The sequence below is a fragment of the Quercus suber genome, unplaced genomic scaffold (genome assembly GCF_002906115.3).
Source record: "Quercus suber isolate HL8 unplaced genomic scaffold, Cork oak 2.0 scaffold_390, whole genome shotgun sequence".
In the NCBI taxonomy this organism is placed as follows: Eukaryota; Viridiplantae; Streptophyta; class Magnoliopsida; order Fagales; family Fagaceae; genus Quercus; species Quercus suber.
In genome coordinates, this window is record NW_027069842.1 from 442,818 (window position 1) to 463,599 (window position 20,782).

The 20,782-nt window shown below is 33.1% G+C and overlaps 3 protein-coding genes across 3 annotated transcripts; 2 read left to right on the top strand and 1 right to left on the bottom strand.

Annotated features, from left to right (window-relative positions):
- Window positions 1–8,889: 8,889 nt before the first annotated feature.
- On the top strand, window positions 8,890–12,185 carry LOC112008379 (BTB/POZ and MATH domain-containing protein 2). Its single transcript, XM_024040710.2, has 4 exons — window positions 8,890–9,594; window positions 10,248–10,596; window positions 10,849–11,125; window positions 11,711–12,185. Exons 1-4 carry the CDS (start codon window positions 9,134–9,136, stop codon window positions 11,887–11,889), a joined length of 1,266 nt encoding a protein of 421 aa, XP_023896478.1. The 5' UTR covers window positions 8,890–9,133; the 3' UTR covers window positions 11,890–12,185.
- Window positions 12,186–14,311: 2,126 nt separating this feature from the next.
- LOC112008381 (sm-like protein LSM2) lies at window positions 14,312–17,879 on the top strand. Its single transcript, XM_024040711.2, has 3 exons — window positions 14,312–14,446; window positions 14,791–14,949; window positions 17,585–17,879. The coding sequence occupies exons 1-3, from the start codon at window positions 14,444–14,446 to the stop codon at window positions 17,702–17,704; spliced, it is 282 nt and encodes a 93-aa protein (XP_023896479.1). The 5' UTR covers window positions 14,312–14,443; the 3' UTR covers window positions 17,705–17,879.
- A 1,416-nt stretch (window positions 17,880–19,295) lies between these two features.
- On the bottom strand, window positions 19,296–20,372 carry LOC112008386 (hydrolase pyvD; the record flags this gene model as incomplete). The annotated part of the gene is made up of 3 exons (XM_024040718.2): window positions 19,296–19,559; window positions 19,773–19,870; window positions 20,276–20,372. Coding segments are annotated over 3 exons (345 nt in total), but the record flags the coding sequence as incomplete, so codon positions are not given.
- Window positions 20,373–20,782: the final 410 nt, after the last annotated feature.

Genomic DNA, 20,782 nt, shown 5'->3' on the forward strand with positions numbered 1-20,782 from the left:
GATCCCTCCTCAAGACTATCATACCACCTTATGGCCACCTGACCAAGGCTCGAGAGGAAGACTTTGCACATTAGGGCTTTAATCTTGGAATGGATGACCATTCTTTGGTTAAAGTGGCTCACATGTTCGACAAGATCAGTCTTACCATTATAAATGGTAAAAGTGGGCTGATTTAAGCAACGTGAAAGCTTGGCCTGGTCAATTTGTCGAGAAAAATGGGAGCGGGATATTTGGAGAAAAGCCTTTCCCATGGCATCATGCCCTTGGCCTTTCCTTGGTGGTGTTCTAGACCTTCTACGATAATGTTTTCGCCTAGAAGTGCGATGGGATGATGATGTGAACGATTCACTGGGCTGAGTTCTACTTCAAGGTCGATAACTTTTGTTGCTTTGAGAGCTTGAATCTTGCTCTGAGGTAGGAGTCCTATCCTCCCTTATTGGAGTCTTGCGACAAAGTCGTCAGCGTAACTATTCCACCTTCTTCTCCAGGTTATGCACTTCCTCATCACGCGAATTATGACTGGTTTCATGCGGACCATAGTGAATGGAGGGCGCTCTTTCATTATGAGTATGGGCCATGTGATGGTCCCTCCTTCGCTCAAGATTAACAAAACGGTCATTACGCTGGGACCCCATAGATTCTAAAGATCCACTTCGCCTGGGACTCGCCATGCTAATAAGGTTTTACAGGAGTACTTTAGGAGACAATTCCCACAGATGGTACCAATTGTGGTGGGAAAAAAATATTGCCAACAAAGTCAACGATTTTAGACGTGTTACTTTTTGCTCACATGATTAATTTTTAGAGATGGGATACAAGGTCAACCTTTAAGTACCCATTTTGAGATAAATAATGACATTAGGATTATGCTCAAGTGAGATGTGAATGTATTCAATTATAAAAAGCCTTGAAATGGCTAAGAGTTTGTCGACAGGTTTAGTTCGAGGATCAGGTTACTATTGAGTAGTCTCTCTCCCTTCTTTTTATCAAAAAATCCTCCCCTTGATCCAAGTACTTCTTGGCTTTATATAGTTAGTCAAAATGTATCTGGACTCTACATTTGGAGGGTTAGGATCAAACTTTCCTGATACTTGTCCCATGAAGGCCTTGTTAGAGAACTTCTACACTAAGGTATGAGCTGTGTGTACACTATTTAAGGTCACTTCCCCATTAATGCGGCCAGCTAAGTTGTTATAGTGCATTTAATGCGGGGGGAGCTAACTGCTTTGTCCTTCCCCTTTCTTCTCTTTTTTGCTAAATGCCAATTTACTCCTTTTTCACCCTCGATTTGCATTGTGCTACCTCTAGCTTTGACTCTCAACTTTTCAAGGTTAAGTAGGCGTCTTTGAGACCCTCGTCAATTGTGGCCGTTTTACCCCTACATGAGTTAGGTGGGAACTTTCTAAGGAGATTCTGCCAATATTTCCCAATGTTTCATTTCTCGAAAATGCCCCTATCCATCTTACCAGTTGTTTTGGATCCTCGGCCCCAAAGCGGTAGAACAACATTTTTTTAGGACTAAACAAATATAGATGAACTAACTCTTATTTATAATTTGATGAGCAAATAAATATAAATGCCTTAGCCCTATTTCTAAATGCCCAATAAGTGCGATCTAGTACGAATTGGGAGATTTATTTATTCTTAGATACTTCATTAATAGGTCAGCAATGAAATAGTATCCATTTATGGCTAGATTATTGCAAGTGGGAAAAGCCTATAAACAATCAATGTTGGGATTGCCTTTCAAATCCTTCCTGTTTCCTTTCTTTGCCAAAAATTTGTAAAAAAGGGGACTTGGAGAAACTTATTATTAAACATTGGAAAGTTAATGTTGTAATTATCACTTCACCAACCCCAGCAAAAAAAATTCCAAGTCTTTACCAGTCTGAATGTCTTATTATGGGCAGCAAGAAACGTGGCTTTCAGTATTGAAGTAAAACATTATGTGCCTTGTTCCCTGATTGTCTCCCCTAGTCAAAGAAGTTTCAAAGTCAAAGTCCTGAAGCCATATTACTGAGGATTCAACTACCATCAGGCTGCTTCTTTAATATGATCCTTTATTAGTTAAATACAGAAAAAAAAAAAGGGTAATTAATGTTTTGTTAATATTTTGGAAATTAATGTTTGCAATTGTCATTTCACCAACCCAATCAATCATAGATTCGTAATAGTTAATTCAAGTCTGAATAGGGTTTGACCATTCTGATGCCAAAAAGGCAAAATTTATGATAAAACGAGGTTGCACACTTGCACTGATTAAATAAACAATCCTATTTTACAATGTTAATTAATTTAGTTTAATTTAAAAATCAAATGTGCTACACCAAGAAATTGTCATAAGTCTAATTAGTTATATGATTTGTTTAAATAATATACACGGATAGTTTTGTAAAATGCCACGTAGTGATAGTTAGAAGAGATAGATCTAAATTGATCTTGAGTTACACTTTATCCTTTGTACTAAAAATGTACATTAATCTTGTAATTTTTTAGGGTCAATAGGGGTGTTAATCTTGTAAAAATTAGAATCCTTAAAGATATCGAGTCCAACATCTTATAAGGATTTTGTGTGTTTCCTATTAATAAGACAAATTACAATGTAATTAGTTATCAAAAACTTGAGAGAGATGGAAAGGGAATTAAAAAAGCATGTTTGGATAGTAGAAATTAAAAAGATAGTTTTTTGAAAAAAAAAAATTTTAAATATGTTGTTACTAAAATTTAAACTCTAATGCAAACTCATTAAATGAGACAGATTCATTAAATGAAATGCATAATTTCATTGACTTTTAAAAATCAGAAACTGAAAACAGTCTTTTACATGTTTTTAGTTTCCTTCACAAATTGAGTTATGAGAACAGATTTTGTTTTCTGTCTATTTTAGGTTGCCAAACAAGTTTTTTAGTCTCAAAAATAAAAAATTATTTTTAAAAACAGAAAATTAAAAAAAATAGTTACCAAATATACTCTTACTTTTCTAAATGTCTCAAAATGAGCAAACAAAAAAAGTCATCAAAGATGCTATATTTCTAAAAATAAAAATAAAAATCTCTAACCAACAAAACATATTATTTGGATTGAAAAAAAGAAGAAGGAAATATATGAATTGAGTTGCTATTTTGTTTTCTTTTTCTATTTTAGAACTTAAAAGTTAAAATAATAAATTAAAAAAAGTTTTTTATAGAAAAAATAAATAAACTGTGTAAATATGTCCCATACCAATATGTAAGTGTTAAGAACCACAATAAACAGTTTCAAAAAAAAAAAAAAAAAACCACAATAAACGGACAGGCCACGAAACGAAGGGTACATGGCAGTGAGGTTATAAATTATCGTACACATTCTTACATGGATTTCCTACCACAAATTGCTCCTGCGACCTGACTAGTGACTCATCGTGCCCATGGGGTCTACGCATTGAATGTTTCAAGACCTTAGCTGACTGAACACACGAGGTCATGTTTACGTTATGTTTTTGTCTTACACAGAGAGAGAGAGAGAAGAATTGGCAAATTTGCAATTGACCAATGCAACAATTTATATTAAAATATTATTAAATTTAATTGCAAAAATTGCAAATTTATCACTTAAAAATTTACCTAAGTTTTATTATTATATAAAAACAAAAAGTTGGGATTTTTTTTCATCTTGGGTAAAAAAGAAAAAAATATATATAGCAATTTTCTTTTGGGTACAAATGATTCAGTGTGTCAATAAGTCTTGTACCAACATGTTAGTCAAATTTCATAGCTTAAAATATAAATATATATATATATATTCAATCGTTCAAATACATAGAGAGGGGAGATTTGAATTATATCTATGAGCCATTGAACGACAATTTTTTTTATTAGTGAGACTTATTTATGTTCATCTAAAATCAGCATAATGTTTACTGGTTTTATTTGTTTTTTATTTGAACTGCCTTTTTGTTGGACGCAGGGTATTTTTACTAAAAAATAATTATAATAAATGTTTCTACATTGGACTATTGATTATTGCAAAATACATTTTTGCCAGCGATAAGGTGTTGGTTCTTGATTTTGTTCTTAATAAAGAACCAAGTGTAAAATGAAATATACTTATATAAACAAATTTCTAATTACACAAGTATACAATTTTCAATAACAAACTAACTACATTAATTTTTTTTTTAAATTGGAATTTTTTTTTGTATGTAAAAATAATTAATTCTCTAACGTAAAGTAATATATACTTGGTAATATTTCTCCAATTTCTTCCAAAATAAAAATAAAATAAAACTAATTGTAACCAATTTTGTTTTCTACATATAGGAATCCCAAGAATTCCAACACACATTTTTTTTAAGAGAGAACTTAAACACACACAATGGCAGTGATTTGATTGATGACGTTGTGGTGACTTTTAGGTCATTATAGCAATATCGCGATAGTTGAGGACAATAAAGATTTGTTTGGTGACATGTTTCTAAATGAGCAGACATGTGTTGATTTGTAATACAGTAATTCTTAGGTACTATAAGAGTTTAGAAAATAATGCTCACTCATCTCACATTATGATAAGGTTTATTTATTAAATTTATGGTTGGATGAGTCTACCATGAATTTGAAAAGAATGAGCATTGTTTCATTATGCTTTGAAAGTACTTAATATAGTTTTGACCATACTAAACCGCCACACCAAAGAAGACAAATAAATAGAAAGAGTTGTCAATGTCATCCTTGGTTGAGTAAGAAATTGAAGATCCACAATAGGAGGAAGAACTCAAAGATCCATAATTAAGTGAAGAGAAACATAATAGAACAAAAACAAGCAAAAGACTTTAAAAAAAAAAAAGCGAAATAAAAAAAATGGCTTGGAAAAAAAAAAAAACCATATGCCTCTTTTTTTTATTTTTTTATGGTAAAACCATATGCCTCATGATGTTTGCAAGAATGGGTGCCGTAATTTATAACAAAAACTATAATGAAAATATAAGACTTCAAAGATAGGAAATGGAAAATCCATATTTTAAAATATATATATATATATAAATATATATAAATATAAATATATATATATATATATTACAGAATTAGAATCAGTGATAAAACACATCAATTTTTATTTTTTTTTAAAAAAAGCATTTTACCCTAACGGCTAGATTTGCATGCTTTTCGAAGTATGAGCTAATTTCGCATGTCTTCTACATCGTAAATAATTGTAAAGTGTCACACTCACACTAACAGCTCCCATTGCAATTTACCGTTAAAGCAGCACTTCACCACCCGTTTGAACGTGCATATGACTTCGTGCATGTTTGCCTTTGACTTTTTCTTATCGTTTCTTTTTTATTTTGTCTTTCTTTTCCTTATTTTGTCTTTCTTGTCTATTTGTTATACTATTTCACTTTTTATATGTACAATTATAATTTATTATATGTTAACCCATTTTATTTTTTTATTAGAATAAACGAATAAAAATAAATTCTACAAAAACAACAAGAGTTTTTCAGGTTATCTGGCTTATATACAACATTTTAAAGTTTTAATTTTTAAAATTTTTTAATAAGTACAATTGTATTTTTATCAAACTTACTGTACAATAATAAATTAATTAAAATAAATTATACCAAAAAAACTTTATAAGAAAACTGACACATCTAAGAGCATTCCCATCAAATATCTTAAAAAATTTAGCATTTACCGTCATAAAACACTACTTTTACAATTTTAACACCTCATTTTACAATATATCAAACATCAAATATATATATATATATATATATATATATATATATTTTTACAACTTCATATAAATATTCTTTCTTTTAATATTTTTATTCATTTTTATTATTATTTCTCACTCTCCCTCTTTCTCTCTCTCCCACTGTATTTCCATCTTTCTCAACCCGGTCTAGAAGCTTCTCCCACCTCTATGGCCTGAGCTTTTCACCTATAACCACGGCACTCAACAGCATAATAATAAAAAATAAAATAAAATAAAATAAAAGAAACCACCCACCACATGGTCTCAACCCACGGCACAACCCACAACAACCAACCATCAAATCAATCAACCCACACCCATAAGTCGAAGCCACCCCAATCAACTCATTCCCACGACCATAAAACCACTCAAGGCTATCGAAACCCACCCATAACCCAGATCCAATTTTACAAAACCCACCCACTCATAGCCATGACTCAAGGCTTGCGATGGCTCCTGCGAGGTGATCTTGCGGGGTGGGCCAAGGCGATCTTGAAGAGTGCGAGGCTTGCAGTGGCTCTAGCGAGACAGACCGTCGCTGTGAGAAAGAGGGAGAGAAAGAGCATAGAGAAAGAGGGAGACAAAGAGGCAAAGAGAAAAGAGACCTGGAGAGAGAAAGAAAGAGACATGAGAATAAAAAAAACCTTTTTTTTTTTTACAATACAGCTACAATGAGCTTGTATTGATACAAGTTCATTGTAGCAGTATGTCAAAAAATTTGCCATTTGAAATCTCTGATGGAGTGGCTTTTTTGGTGTTTTAATGGTAAAATTTAGCATATACCCCTTTTAGCATCCTTAATGTGAATGCTCTATGGCATGATATATTTGTGATGGAATTCTCTCAAACCTTTATAGAATAGAATAAAAATCTTTATTTTCAAGAAAATAAATGTGTGTTTAGATGAGTTTATTTTGCTTAAAAAATTAGGTATAAAAAATGCAACTACAACTTTTTCTTTTTCTTTTTTTTTTTTCCTTAAAAAGACTTAGAAAGCTATACTTATCAAAATAAGAGTCTGTTTGGGATTTGCTTATTTTGCTGAAAATACTGAAGGTAAAAGTTAACTAAAATAGTACAGTGAAACCCATGAATAGTACCAAAAAATGTAGTGGAACCTATGAATAGTACCAAAAAATGTAGTGGAACCCATAAATAGTAGCAAAAATAAGCTAGCTTTTTTAAGTTGGAGCCAAATGCACACTAAGTAGGGACGACAATGGATTGGGCTTTGTGGAATTTATGACCCATGCCCACCCTAAAGGTAAGACATTTTAGTTTTTATTTATTTTTTATTTTTATTAATGGATTTGGGGTGAGTTTGAGTTTACATTTCTAAAACCGTTAAGATTTTAAAGAATTTGTATTTTATACGTTAGGTACCTTTACACAACTCTATTATTAATAAAATATCCTATATTAATTTTTTGAAGACAAAAAATTTGGGTTTCTATAATCAAACTAAGTGTGCCTCACTTGTGTGTTTGTTTCTCAAAAAAAGAAAAAAGAAAAAAAAGAATGGGTAATTGTCCCACATTGTTTAAGAGTGTGTTGTGTGTAGTGTGTAGTATAATTTGCCCCATTCTCCCTTAAAAGTTACCATGACTTTTGAATGGAGTTATGGTGTACTTTTATGTTAGAATCTCTTTCCCTCTTCCTTGTGTGTGTGTTTGTTTCTCAAAAAAAAAAAGTGTGTCTCACTTTTTCTATTAAAATATAAATCTATTGAGTGTAAAAATTCTTATTAATCCTTTATTTCGTTAAATAATGTTTTAGATATTCAATTTTAGGTTAGCTCAATCTAATTTGACCTATTTGACCAACTTGATAAGATTACATGAGAGTTTGGCAAAGTTTTTGATAGAATTCTTGAAATTAATGGGGTTTGGTGAAAGTTTAATATATAAAAAAAATAATATTTAATTATAATGATAAAGATCAATTATCATAAAACATATGTCATATGTTACAATTATATTATATAGATAAAAATTTATATAAAAAAATAGTTAAATTGTATATATTGTCCTTAACAATTAACCTTTATTTCGAAACCATTCTTTAAAATTTAAAAGTTTTACTCTAGTCCTTATACTTGAAAATTATTTTAAAAATATCCTTATCATCATCATATCAGTTAAAAATATTGATATAGCAAACATAATTCATGCTTAATTAAATTATATTGGTTTCATGAATTCGCTCAACACACAATAGTGCTCTCCCAAACCACCCATTTTTGCCCAATGGAGCTGATACCAAAATGGTAGACCCCACATAAATTGCATCACTCCTTATTCACGGTTTTTTAGAGCGTTTCAACTTATTACGTTCACTCTTGATGATAACTCTTTATTATCAGACTAATACACCAATCAGTTTTCAGTGTAGATAAGGATTGTACCATAGATCTCTTATTCAACTATCAGAAATTTTACTAGTTGAGTTAATTGTAACCCATCACTTATTCATGTTTATTTTCTCTTCTTTACAACCAAATAGGGAAATGAACTATTTTCTCTTTTCTTTTCTTTCTTTCATTCCAACCAATCAATGTCTTCAAATTTTTTTTCCTAGAAACACCAATATATGCTTATTAAGATTGAACTACAAGATTCTTAAGCTAAACAATCAAATAGTGTGTTCGTGTTTACTAATTAGAGCTTTTATTCTCACTTTAAAATCACACATAAGTAACACTATAGACACAAAAAAATTTTAAATAATTGAATTTCATTGATTCTCATCACTTTTTTTTGAAATAGTTTCGACGTAGGCGTTCGCTCTTGATGATAGTTCATTATCATCAGATCAAGACATCAATTAGTTTTTAATATAGGCAAAGATTAAACTCCAAATCTCTTATATAACTATTAAAAATTGTACCAGTTGAACTAATTAGAACTCACATTAATTCTCATCACTTGATTACCCAAAAAAAAAAAACTTGTAACAGACAAAATGACTATCGACAAACATGGCACGCCAAGCCGTATAGAATGCGTGTAATAGTAATAGAGAAGAGCAGCGCGTGTACCAAAATCATGTAGGAGAGCAGGTACGCAGCGCTTAGCCAGTTTAGCCCGCCTCTCTCACCAATAATTCTCTCTCAGACAAAAAAATAAAAATAGAAATAAAAACAAATTCACTACTTATTAAGAGCAAAGTCCATTCCCAAATTTCAGAGTCGCCCTTCAACCCATCTATCTTCTCTCTCTCTAAAATTTGAAGCTTCGAGAAACATATATAGCCACCCAAATCAATCAAACCCTAGATTTTCTCACCAACCAAACGCCCTATTTTCCCGAGAAAAAAAAAATCAGAACACCTCTAATTCCTCTATTTCCTCTCAAATTGAGCTCCGAGATCGCGATCCTCTCGCCGCGGCGAAAAAAAAAGAATGGGACGGGTTTTCAGGGAAAACCCTAATTCGAGGCCGATATTCCCGTGTTGCGAGTCGACGTTGGCGAATTCGTCTTCGTCTTCTTCGTCTTGCTCGACTCCGACCACGACGACGTCGACCTCGATGACCGAGACGGTGAATGGGTCCCACCAGTTCAAGATCTCGGGGTACTCGCTCTCGAAAGGCATGGGGATCGGAAAGTACGTGGCGTCCGATACTTTCGTCGTCGGCGGGTACTCTTGGGCGATCTATTTTTACCCGGACGGTAAGAGTTTGGAGGACAATGCTACGTACGTTTCGCTTTTTATAGCTTTGGCGAGCGAAGGCACTGATGTGAGAGCTCTTTTTGAATTGACGCTTTTGGATCAGAGTGGGAAAGAGAGGCATAAGGTTCATACCCATTTCGGGAGAACTCCGGATAGTGGGCCTTACACGCTCAAATATCGCGGCAGCATGTGGTAATTGATACTTCTTGTTTAATTTCTTGGTCGTTTTTCGATGATCTTGATGATAGTAATTGTTATGATTATGATGGTGTTTTTTATTTATTTTTATTTTTTATGTTTGTGTATTGGGTTCTTGGTTGTTATATGTTTTTCTTGATATTTGGGTGTAGCTTGATTGTATATTTACGAAAAAAGAAAAAGAAAATCTATTTAATGATGCATTAAATGCACTTTAAGACATGATAAAAGTGGGTAGTTGTATAGAAACCAATAGCATGATTAGGAATTGTGAAGTAATAGCAATTGGCTATTTATTTTATTTGTTTTGGAATTGGAAGTTTTGATTTTGAAAGAGGTCAATATGTACAAGTGGCGGTGGTATGCTTGTTGAATTTGATAGATAACGGGTTTTCTTGGCTTGAATTCTAGCGTTGAGCTAGGATTTTTAGTGTAAAGATGCAATTTCTTGGCAAACATTGTTCAGAATTTGTGTGTATTACTTAAATCGATAATGCCTTTACATGAACTATTTTCCACCTCCAATTGTGTTATACTTATAACCTGCATCCAATCATTTTTAGGTGTATACCTTTTGCCCCAGTTCTCGTTTAATGTAATCGAGTGGCAAGTGTGATATGATAATTTTTTTTTGTTGGATGCTGCAGGGGTTACAAACGGTTTTTCAAAAGAACTGCTTTAGAGACATCAGACTACCTCAAGGATGATTGCCTCTCTGTTAACTGTAGTGTAGGCGTTGTGAGATCATACACCGAGGGTCCTAAGATCTACTCTATTGCAGTACCATCTTCTAACATTGGTATGAATTTTGGGCAGCTACTGGAAACTGGAAAGGGAACAGATGTGAATTTTGAAGTTGATGGAGAAACTTTTGCTGCTCATAAATTGGTACTTGCAACTCGCTCACCTGTATTTAGAGCCCAATTATTTGGTCCAATGAGGGATCAGAATACCCAGTGTATAAAAGTTGAAGACATGGAGGCTCCTGTTTTTAAGGTTGGGAAAAAATGCCCTTCTATATTGGGGTTTCTATTTCATCTGGTAGTTAATACCTAGCATTGGGGTTCTTCATATTAACTTTTTACGCTTAAATTTTTTTCCCATAATAGTTATTTTCCAATATTTCTCTTAGTTTTTTTCCCCTTTACTTTTCCAAGCTCAGCCTCACTCTTGATGATAGTAAATTTACCTAGAAATATATTTATGTTAAATGTTTATAATTATCTAACCTCATGTGCCATAATACAGGCTTTGCTTCATTTTATGTATTGGGACTCCCTACCTGACATGAAAGAGCTTACTGGTTTAAACACAACATGGGCTTCTACTTTGATGGCACAACATCTGCTTGCAGCTGCAGATCGTTATGGTCTTGAAAGACTGAGGGTGCTATGTGAAGCCAATCTCTGCGAAGGTGTTGCCATAAACACTGTAGCAACAACATTAGCTTTGGCGGAGCAGCATCACTGTTTCCAGCTGAAAGCTGTGTGTCTCAAATTTGTTGCACTGCCTGAAAATCTGAGAGGTGAGTCATTTTTTTCCTTGAAGATTTTTTAATATTATGAAAAGTTTGAATAACTAAGATTTATTGATGGAAATTGTTGACACTAAAGAGGCCATACCATAATCAGTGATTTGGATAATCATTTTTTTGCTAATTGAAATTCATCATTCATCAACTAATGAGTCCTAATATTTTAAGACTGTCTCATCTCTTTGGAGAAGGCATCTCATGCATATGGCTTATGCAGCACCACCCCTTGCACACCACACACTCACATGTTGTGATTTGAGGACCTTAATGTTAATGATCAGCATAAAGGTGAAATAAGCTACATCCCTCTCACAGGTATCCCAACATGTTTGTTAGGACCTTAATGTTATCAACTTATTACTGTTAAATAAGGTGAAAGTCTCATCCATTTTGTAAGCAACTAGTGCATCTGCAAGGTATTGAGAAGCTATGCCAAGCAATCCTATAATTGTCTTAGATCTTAGGAAGACATTTTGTAAATTTAGTTCTAATCAAGTGGGTTTCAAAGTGTTTTTGTTGTCTGGATTTTTATTCTAATGTTGGCTTCAGCTTATTATCTTTTTCTTTCTCTCCCAGCTGTGATGCAGACAGATGGCTTTGAATACTTGAAGCAAAGCTGCCCTACCGTCTTGTCTGAACTCTTGGAGTATGTGGCTAGAGTTAGTGAACACTCTGTCATCCTATGCAGGCATGGAAATGAAGCTATCCTTGACGGCAGTGATGTCAATGGTAGGCGGGTGAAGCAAAGGCTATAGTGATCAGGCTTCCACTATTCTTTGTAGCCAAAAATTGAAAAAGATAAAAACAATAATGTTTTCTAGATATAGAAACCAACTTCTAGCTTTTAGCTTTTCACTTGTAAGCGAATGTAAATTTGTTGTTCATTTGTTGTCCATGGAAAAGCTTGTAATGTGTAAGTTTCCACTTGCAGTATGCCATTTCCTCCCCCCACTTCCCATAGCACTTTCTTTCCTTGTGTTTTTTGTTTTGGTGTTTTCTTTTTTGGTAGAACTATATTTGTGCGATTAAAATTTGGATTACCTTTGTGTTAGATTGCAATGTATTTCAGTTCTGGATAATTTTCTCATCACAGTTAATGCTCTCTCTCTCTCTCTCTCTCTCTCTCTCTCCACTATGTTTAATCAACTGTTGTGTGAACTGGTGATGCGGGGGAATCTTTGAGGTGGAGATTGTCTAAATATGGTTTTAAAGACGCGAAGTGAAAAAAAAAAGAAAAAAAAAGAAGAAGAGCTGTTCCAAAAAACCTGCAAAGCCGCCAAAATAGGTTGATTTATCTTTGCTTTGAATTAGGTCGCATTCTGAGTTTATATTATCTTCATGGAAAACGAGTCCTTAAAGGAGCCTGTCATGGGTCCCAAAAAATTAAAAAATCTTCGTATGCCTTTGGAGACCTTCCTTTCTGCTTTTATGAGAATTCATTTTGGTTGCAATTTAAATACTATTAATCATACACGACCTCCTAACGTTTATAGACAGTGATAGAATGGGGTTTCAAGTGATAATATAATGGTAATGAAATCTTTTGTGATACTTTTATCTCTTTTTTGAATCTCATCTCCATTATCTACTTATATTCAAAATAAAATTTTACTTATCTAGAAAGAAAGAAAAAAAAGACATGTTTAACTAGTCACTATTTTGTGCTTTAATCAATCTCATGCAATTCATTTAAAATTAATAATGTTAAAACAAGTGAGTAATTGCATAAGCAATTACATTTTGTATATTCATAACTTTTATGTTTAGAAAGACTTTTACTTAAATTTAATCAGATCGAAGTGGACCGTACACTTATATAGTTCAATAGGAGTGTAATGACAATAAATGTTATATGCTTTAAATTTTAGATATTACGAGTTTGAGATTATATATACATTTTTTAATAAATTTGGATTTAGAATATGTACTCTTAACCTAACCTTGTCTTTTTCCATTATGTAATTGCACTAAAATGGACTGAATAGGAATTAGTGGACAGAATAAGACCTAATAGGACCGAATGGGACCTAGCAGACTAAATAGGACCAAATAGACATAATAGGACCAAATAAGATCGAATGGACCGAATAGTACCTCAGTGGACTGAATAGAACTCCAAGGGACCAAATACAAAATAAAACGAAGTAGGACTGTATGGATTGAATAGGAACGAATGGACTTAATAGGACCGAATAGACCCAGTGGACCTAATAAGACTGAATAGAATCAAAGTAGACCGAATGGATAGAATAGGAATGAAGTGGACTGAATAGGACCGAAATGGACCAAATAAGACCGAGTAAGATCGAAGTGAACTGAATAAGACCGAATAGAACTGAAGTGGAGCGAATAAGACCAAATAGGACCAAATCAGACTGAATAGGACCCAATAGACCAAATGGATCAAATAGGACCGAAGTGGATTGAATAACACTATTTGTCATTTTTAAAATAAAAAAAATTTACTTTTTAAATTAGGGAAATATTTAATGAAAGCTAAAATCCATAATACTTATAGGTAGGGGTGACAAAATCTGACACGACTTGCGAATCTGACATGACTAACCTGTTTATAAATAGGTTATGGATTAAGGCTAAACAGGTTTAGGTTATATTTGAGTTGACACGGCTAACCCGTATTTAGCATGTGAATTCGTCTAACCTATTTGATCTGTTTAGCTTATAAAGTTATTAGTTATTTTGATATTATTACTTAATTTATGGTTGTTTTTATATGTTTATTATTATATTTATAGTTGTAATTGTATTTTAATTTTATATACATGGGAATTGATAAAAATTATATAAGTTAGATATGACCTATTAATTAAATAGATTATAAAACGAGTCATTTGTATTAACCTTTACATGACTTATTAATTAAAAGTGTTTGGTCGGGTTGACCTGTTTAATAAATAGGTCGTGTTCGGGTTGAGAATTTCTAACATGTTTAGTAAATAGGTCAGATTCAGGTCAATCCATAAAATCAAATACTCATAACTCGACACAACACGAACTCAATCCGTGGACACGAATTACAACCATTTACTATGGCTCGGTTAAAATATAAAGTGGGCTCCAGAAGCAAAAAAAAAAAAAAAAAAAAAAAAAAAAAAAAAACAAAGTGGGCTGGGCTGGGTTTTCAGCATGACATATCTGTAAGACTGTAAACATAGCTATTTCTCCACTTTCCTTTCCCTCTTTGCCCTTCACTCTGTAGTCTGTACCTAGCTCGATACCTCGACTCCAAAACTTCTTCTCAGACAAAATACAAAAACCAAACACTCTCTCTCTCTCGGCGAAGAAAATATGGTAAGCTTAATCTTTGTCTTTGTTAGTGTTTCGTTTTGAGTTCTCTTTCTCTCTTTGCTTTTCCAGCAAAAATTGTTTTTTGTTGTTTCTTCCACAGACTTTTCACTTTCTCTTTATGTTCTTTGTGATTTTTTCTCCAAATTCTTGATGGGTTTTTCAGGAATCTCCGTTTTCGTTTGTTTCTGACATCTGGGTCTTTTTTCTTTTATGGGATATTTGTAAAGTGTATATTTTTGGTTAAAAAATTTTCTTCAAAGTCTCTAGCTTTCTAAAAGTAATCTCTGTTTCCATTAGTTTCTGATATCTGGGTCTTTGTGTTTTTCGTTTAACTTTTATGGCTGCAGTTGTTCTTCTCGTATTTCAAGGACTTGGTGGGCAGAGAAGTAACCGTGGAGTTGAAGAATGACCTTGCAATCAGAGGGACTTTGCACTCAGTTGATCAATACCTCAATATCAAGCTTGAGAACACTAGGGTTGTTGACCAGGACAAGTATCCTCACATGGTACTAATCATTCTTATCAATTCTCAGCTTCAATTGTCTATTTTTAGTACTTATTCAAATTTTAGGGTTAGGGTTTATAAATTCTTATAAATTAATTTAATTTGTAGTTATTGTAGTGTTGGCCTGTTTGCATTGTAAATTTTTAATGGGTTTTTTATTAGATAACAGGTAGACATATGTTGTCATTGTAATTTGGAGCTCCGTATAATCTTTAACAATGAAGAAGATTGGGTTCATGATGAATTGATGGGGGATAGGATCTTCTCTAGTCATTCTACAATCAATATAATGCTCTATGGAATCAGTTGTTGTATACATTGATAAATAAATTCACAAATAATAATTTGGGCTAATCACATATATCCACAGTAAGGGTGTTTGCAATGTGAGCCTAAAATTGCAAGCAATGTACTAATTTGAAATGAATTTGCAGTGTCCACTCGATGTCCCTATTAGTATCTAAACTAATAGATTGGTGGGGAAATTAATCTTCAATTAGGGTGTTGATTGTAATTTTTTGTATTTTAGCTTTAGGTTACATTTTGCAGTTGTCCTATAGTTTAGGATACATTTTACGGTTGTCCTATAGTTTAGGGTGGATAGCTACCTGCTAATTGCACTGATTTGGTTAGTGGGGTGGGCATTGCAAATTAATCTTGAATTAGGATGTTGATTGTATAATTTTGTAGCTTAGGGAACATGGTGAAATGCCTACATTGCTAATAACTTTTATAGACATTTTAAAAACTTCTCATTAGCTCTTCAGTGTCTAGCAAGTGGCAACTCCTAAAGAAGATGTGTACATGAGCATTTGACTTTTGGCTTTCTATCATTTATTTGTTCGTGTAAATGATTAGTGTTGTTTTTAACTAATCATATTGGGATCCATGAGATCTGATTTTTCATGATTTGAAGTTACATTTTGATTGGATGATTTGGGAATATATGGATGTTTTTATGAGATTCTGAGTTTATCCCAGTTCCCCTGCCAAATATGTTTTGAAATTATTACGCTCTAGATTATTTAGAACTATGATGTAAGGTTTATGTTTTAATTGATAAGATGGTGATGGGACCATAAGTTGGGAGGAGTTAGCCTTAACATTGTTACCCTCTGATGGTGTAGAATCATTGAAAACTGCTTATATGATTTCTTTTTGGTCTTGAGGCCCTTTCTCATACCTGAAAGTGAGTGCTGAGTTCCTTATTCTCTGCTTGTTTTAGGCCCTAAAATTCAAAGTACTATAATGTCTTGTCTTGTCATCATAGCATTCTTTCTATACTACGCAAACAGCCTTGTATTAGCGCCAAATATTTTTACAAAAAGTATGTCCATTTATTTATTTATTTATTTTTTTGATAAGTATATGTCTATTTAAATTTATTGGCCCATGTTTTCATATTCTAACTCTGTTCTCCCTCTGTCTGCACAACTATCAAGGTTTGGTGGTCTTGATATAAGGAATTAATAGTCTGCCTACCTGTTCTCTCATCTGAGTGGTTATTTGGTATATTGGAAAAATTATCTAATTCAATGTCCAGGCAACCATAAAGCAGTCTGATGTCATTCAAAGGTTTATTTATTTTTAGTCCTGAAGTTTTTAAGACCAATGACCATAAGTGTGTAATTTCTTTAGAACTGAGAATTGTGACTTCAGAGTTCACATGCTGCATTATAATTGATGTGGAACTTCTTAACAATGCAAAATACGGTAGAGAATGATTCACATTATCTTATATAGAGTTATTTATTTATTTTTAAGTCATTATCTTATATGAAGATTATATCATGTAGACACCTGGTTGACCATTTTTTATATCCTTGGTACAGTCTGCTTACTTGGGGGTCTTTTTCAAAAAAAATTTTTTCAATGAAGTATTATTACTTATCCAAAAAATTTATATAGACACTTAATTCATTTAGATGGAATTTCTTTGGAAGACAATTGGAATCATTAATGAATCAGGTATCTCTTTTGGATCCTACAGCTGGGAGATTCTTATAGACCTGCTATTAATTTTGCTTATAATGGGCTCTAGAGAGTCCTTAAGATTGGGTTGAAGGGTGAGGTAGTGGGTTCAAGACTCACCAGTATAACTTACTGATCAATGAAAAATATTAATAATAAAAAATAAAAATAAAAAATAAAAATTTTGACAAAAATTGGTTTGACCAAATGATTTTCTACTCCATTCTCATCATGGTTTCATGTTTCCAAGCTTATATGTGTGCGCTCTTCCCATACTCTTAGGGCCAAAACTCACATTAAAAAAAAAAGTTATTTTCGTCCTTCATGAGTCTCAATTCTGGTTTATATATCATCAAGGTTAACTTTGGGGGTTTCCTACTCTCTCAGGTAGAAAATAATTAAGGAAAGAGGGGGGAGAGTGGGTGGGTTGGGCAGGGGTCTTGTGTTGTGTTTGCTGTATATGATTAATTTTCTCAAATTGTATATTATGCATTTCTGACATGACTAGTTTTATTGTGCTACAAAATGCTCATTTACGTGAATGAGAATTTTTGGGTTCTGTTAATATATCAACTCCCAAAATGACTTTAGTTTTTGTTGCATTTTCCCCTTCTTCTTTCTAAACATGCTGAGTGGATTTAATGATGTTTCTGCAAAAATGGCAGCTTTCAGTGAGAAACTGTTTCATCCGGGGGTCAGTGGTGAGATACGTTCAACTACCTCCAGAGGGAGTTGACATTGAACTGCTTCATGATGCAACAAGAAGAGAAGCTCGGGGTGGCTGAATATAGATGTTGTTGTATCCCATGAACTCTTGATTCAATATACTCATGGATGAAACTATTTGTTGAAACAAATTATGCATTGTGATATGACTTAAGCTTTTCTTTTTCTCCTTTCAAGCAAGTTGCTATGTTAACTTCTTACATGTGCCTTGGAATAGATCTAAATGTTCCTCAATCCTAGATTATCCTTTTTTGAGTGAACATACATACTAATTTGAGTTGTCTGTATGAGCAGGTTGCTAATATTACATCTTACATGTAATGTTTAACAGAAACATGGCAGTTCATTGATATTCTTGACTACCTTTTTGAGTCAAAAACATCTTACTGCATTATTCGCTTGTGTTAAACTAGGCTCAAGGCCACTGCCTTCATGAGGAGAGCATAATGCAATCAATAAACCTCGGTTCCCAACTAATTATGTGGGGTGTCTCAACCTTATGTGGGCATTGAATTGCTGCATAATTATATTACTAATGGCACTTTTGATATGCAAGAATAAACTCTAAATGGAACATCCACTTCAAAAGAATAGTTATTTTTTTTATTTGGTTGTTATTTTTTATTTAAAGACCCGTATGGTCATAATAGTTACTGTATTTCTTAATATGTGTAATAGCTTTAATAAATAAATAAATTAGTGCTAGTTGCTGCTTCCCAAAACCGCCCTCTCCTCTTCTTCATCATTCTTAGATTCCATCTTTTATATCCGTTTTAGGTTTGTTTGCTATTTGCATTGTTGAGTTCTCTCTCTTGGTTGATTCGGCCTAATAGTTATAATGAAATTCTATGCTACATCAACCTTGTAAAATACTGTTTTATCTTTGGTAGATCGATTACATTAATTATTTATATTCTTTGAGAAAAGTATAGCATCTCCCGGAGAGAGAGAGAGAGAGAGAGAGAGAGAGAGAATTTTCTTATTATTCCCACATTGCATTATGATTCCAAGAGAATTTGACTATATATTTTGGTTAGATTTGTATGTATGTAAAGACTACAGAGAGGACAAATTTTCTCTTCTTTGGTAGATGTTCAACGGGAGATAGGAATATAGATGTGAACTCTATTGAACAGTTTAATTAATATTCTAAATATATTTATACTCAGCACATTGCCTTTCTATTAATTTATACTGGATTTTTTTCTTATGACAAAACCATACCAGACTTGGGGTTTGAACTTTTTCCACGTAATTGTTTCATTTGAAAGGCAAAAAAGGACTCCGAATTTACAGCCTTACAGGTTTAGGTTTAGTTTTTGGAATATAGGTGAGCAAATTCCAATCTTCACTAAATGAGAAGAAGATTTTATTTTTGTGACACATCAATTCTTTAAGTGTGGAGTTACCGCAATTGCTCAAAATTTGGGGAATATAATAGGATGATTGATTCTGCTGGAGCATGTCAAATTACACCTTCTATGTCCTCCATGGCACGTAATTTGGGGGATACAATCAAATATGGAGATAGGGATTGGGAACTTTTTTAATACGTGGTAAAGAAAGCATGTTTTGATGCCAAATATATACCTTCAATTCAGAAATATTGCTTACACAAAATTAAAGAGACTCAATTATATTATAATAATTTCTTGAAACATGCAAACAGCTCGTTATTAGGATTTATCGTGGCCCCAAAAATAAGTTTTTAGGGTTCAAACAGTTTATTTTAATTTACAGATAGGATTCGAGCCCTTTTGACAGCTAGAAATACCATCTGAGATACTTGCTCAACCATATAAACATGTCTATATGGGCTTCAATGGCGGCCTGCACAGCTGTTGCGTCACTATCATTGTACCTGATTGTCCATCCGTGCTGAACCTTAGGAAATATCTTGATGCGGTTTTCAATCTGCAGAATGGAAGCATTAACTGGAGATTGAGAGTCAATTTTTTGGAACCAACCTAATTGAATATTTCATGATGCAAACCGCTTGCAAGAAGATTGCTGTTTAGATGTCATTTATATATATTTATCTCCAAAACAAGTTGTCACATGACTCACATCCAAGGCTAGTAGTCAAGCAGCATGAACATGGATTATCTGAAATTTGAAGATCCTTACCTTATTTTCTGTTAGAGCCTCCTCAAACTGTTTGAGGAGTTCAGGTGGAGTGCCATTGTCTAACTCAGCAGCCAATATGGAAATTGGAACCTTGACAGCTGAAAAAGAAGAATTCTTCAGTATTTGTGAGTTATACAAGCAATTGTGTCAATAAATGTTAATGAAATAAATAGGCAAGTCCAACTGAAAATCTTTCACTTGAGATTGAAGCAGCTCTCCTACCACTATTTTGTATCAGACGAATTAGGCCCAAAAAACAGGCAAATTTTCACCTCTATGTGTCTTTTGTGTATACTTATTCAAGGCTAAATATTTACATATTAGACAACTAAAAGTAGAGCAATTATACTTTCTATTATATTGGAGACTTGGAGTCCCTCTGTTGATATTTAGTATAAACATGTACGGGGATAATCCTTATTTTCTAGTAGCATATCATGTAAGATCGTAATATTTCTGGGTTTACACCTGCATAATCTTTAGATTTGTATTAACAGTCATACCCTTAATATCATCCAGAGTGACCCGTGAAGGGTGTAACAACACTGTAGCTTTAGTGAAATTAGTGCTTGCTAGTTGTGCAACCACCTTGCCTGACAAAAAAATTCAAGAAACTAAGATTTTAGCTGAAGTACTATAGAAAGCTTCCTTTATCAATAAGATAACTCAATAAGCCAAGCCAAAAAAGAATTAGAAGATCAAAAATACTACTAAGAAAAGATGAATGGATATCTCACCTCCCCAGCAAAACCCTGCTGCCCCAACTGCATGTATGCCTTCTTTTCTCAGAGCTGCAGTTATACTTTTAGCATCTTTAAACCCTTTGTCCTAAATCAGACATTTAGGAGGAAAATGATAGCATAAAGCTAGTATGATTTGAAAGCAAATATTGCATACAGTCATGATTTGTAAGTAAGAAAATGGCAAAGAAATATTATTTACTGGATACAATAACTGTTTAAACTGATTTTTTTTTTTTTTTGGAGAAGATGTTTAAACTGAAATTCATG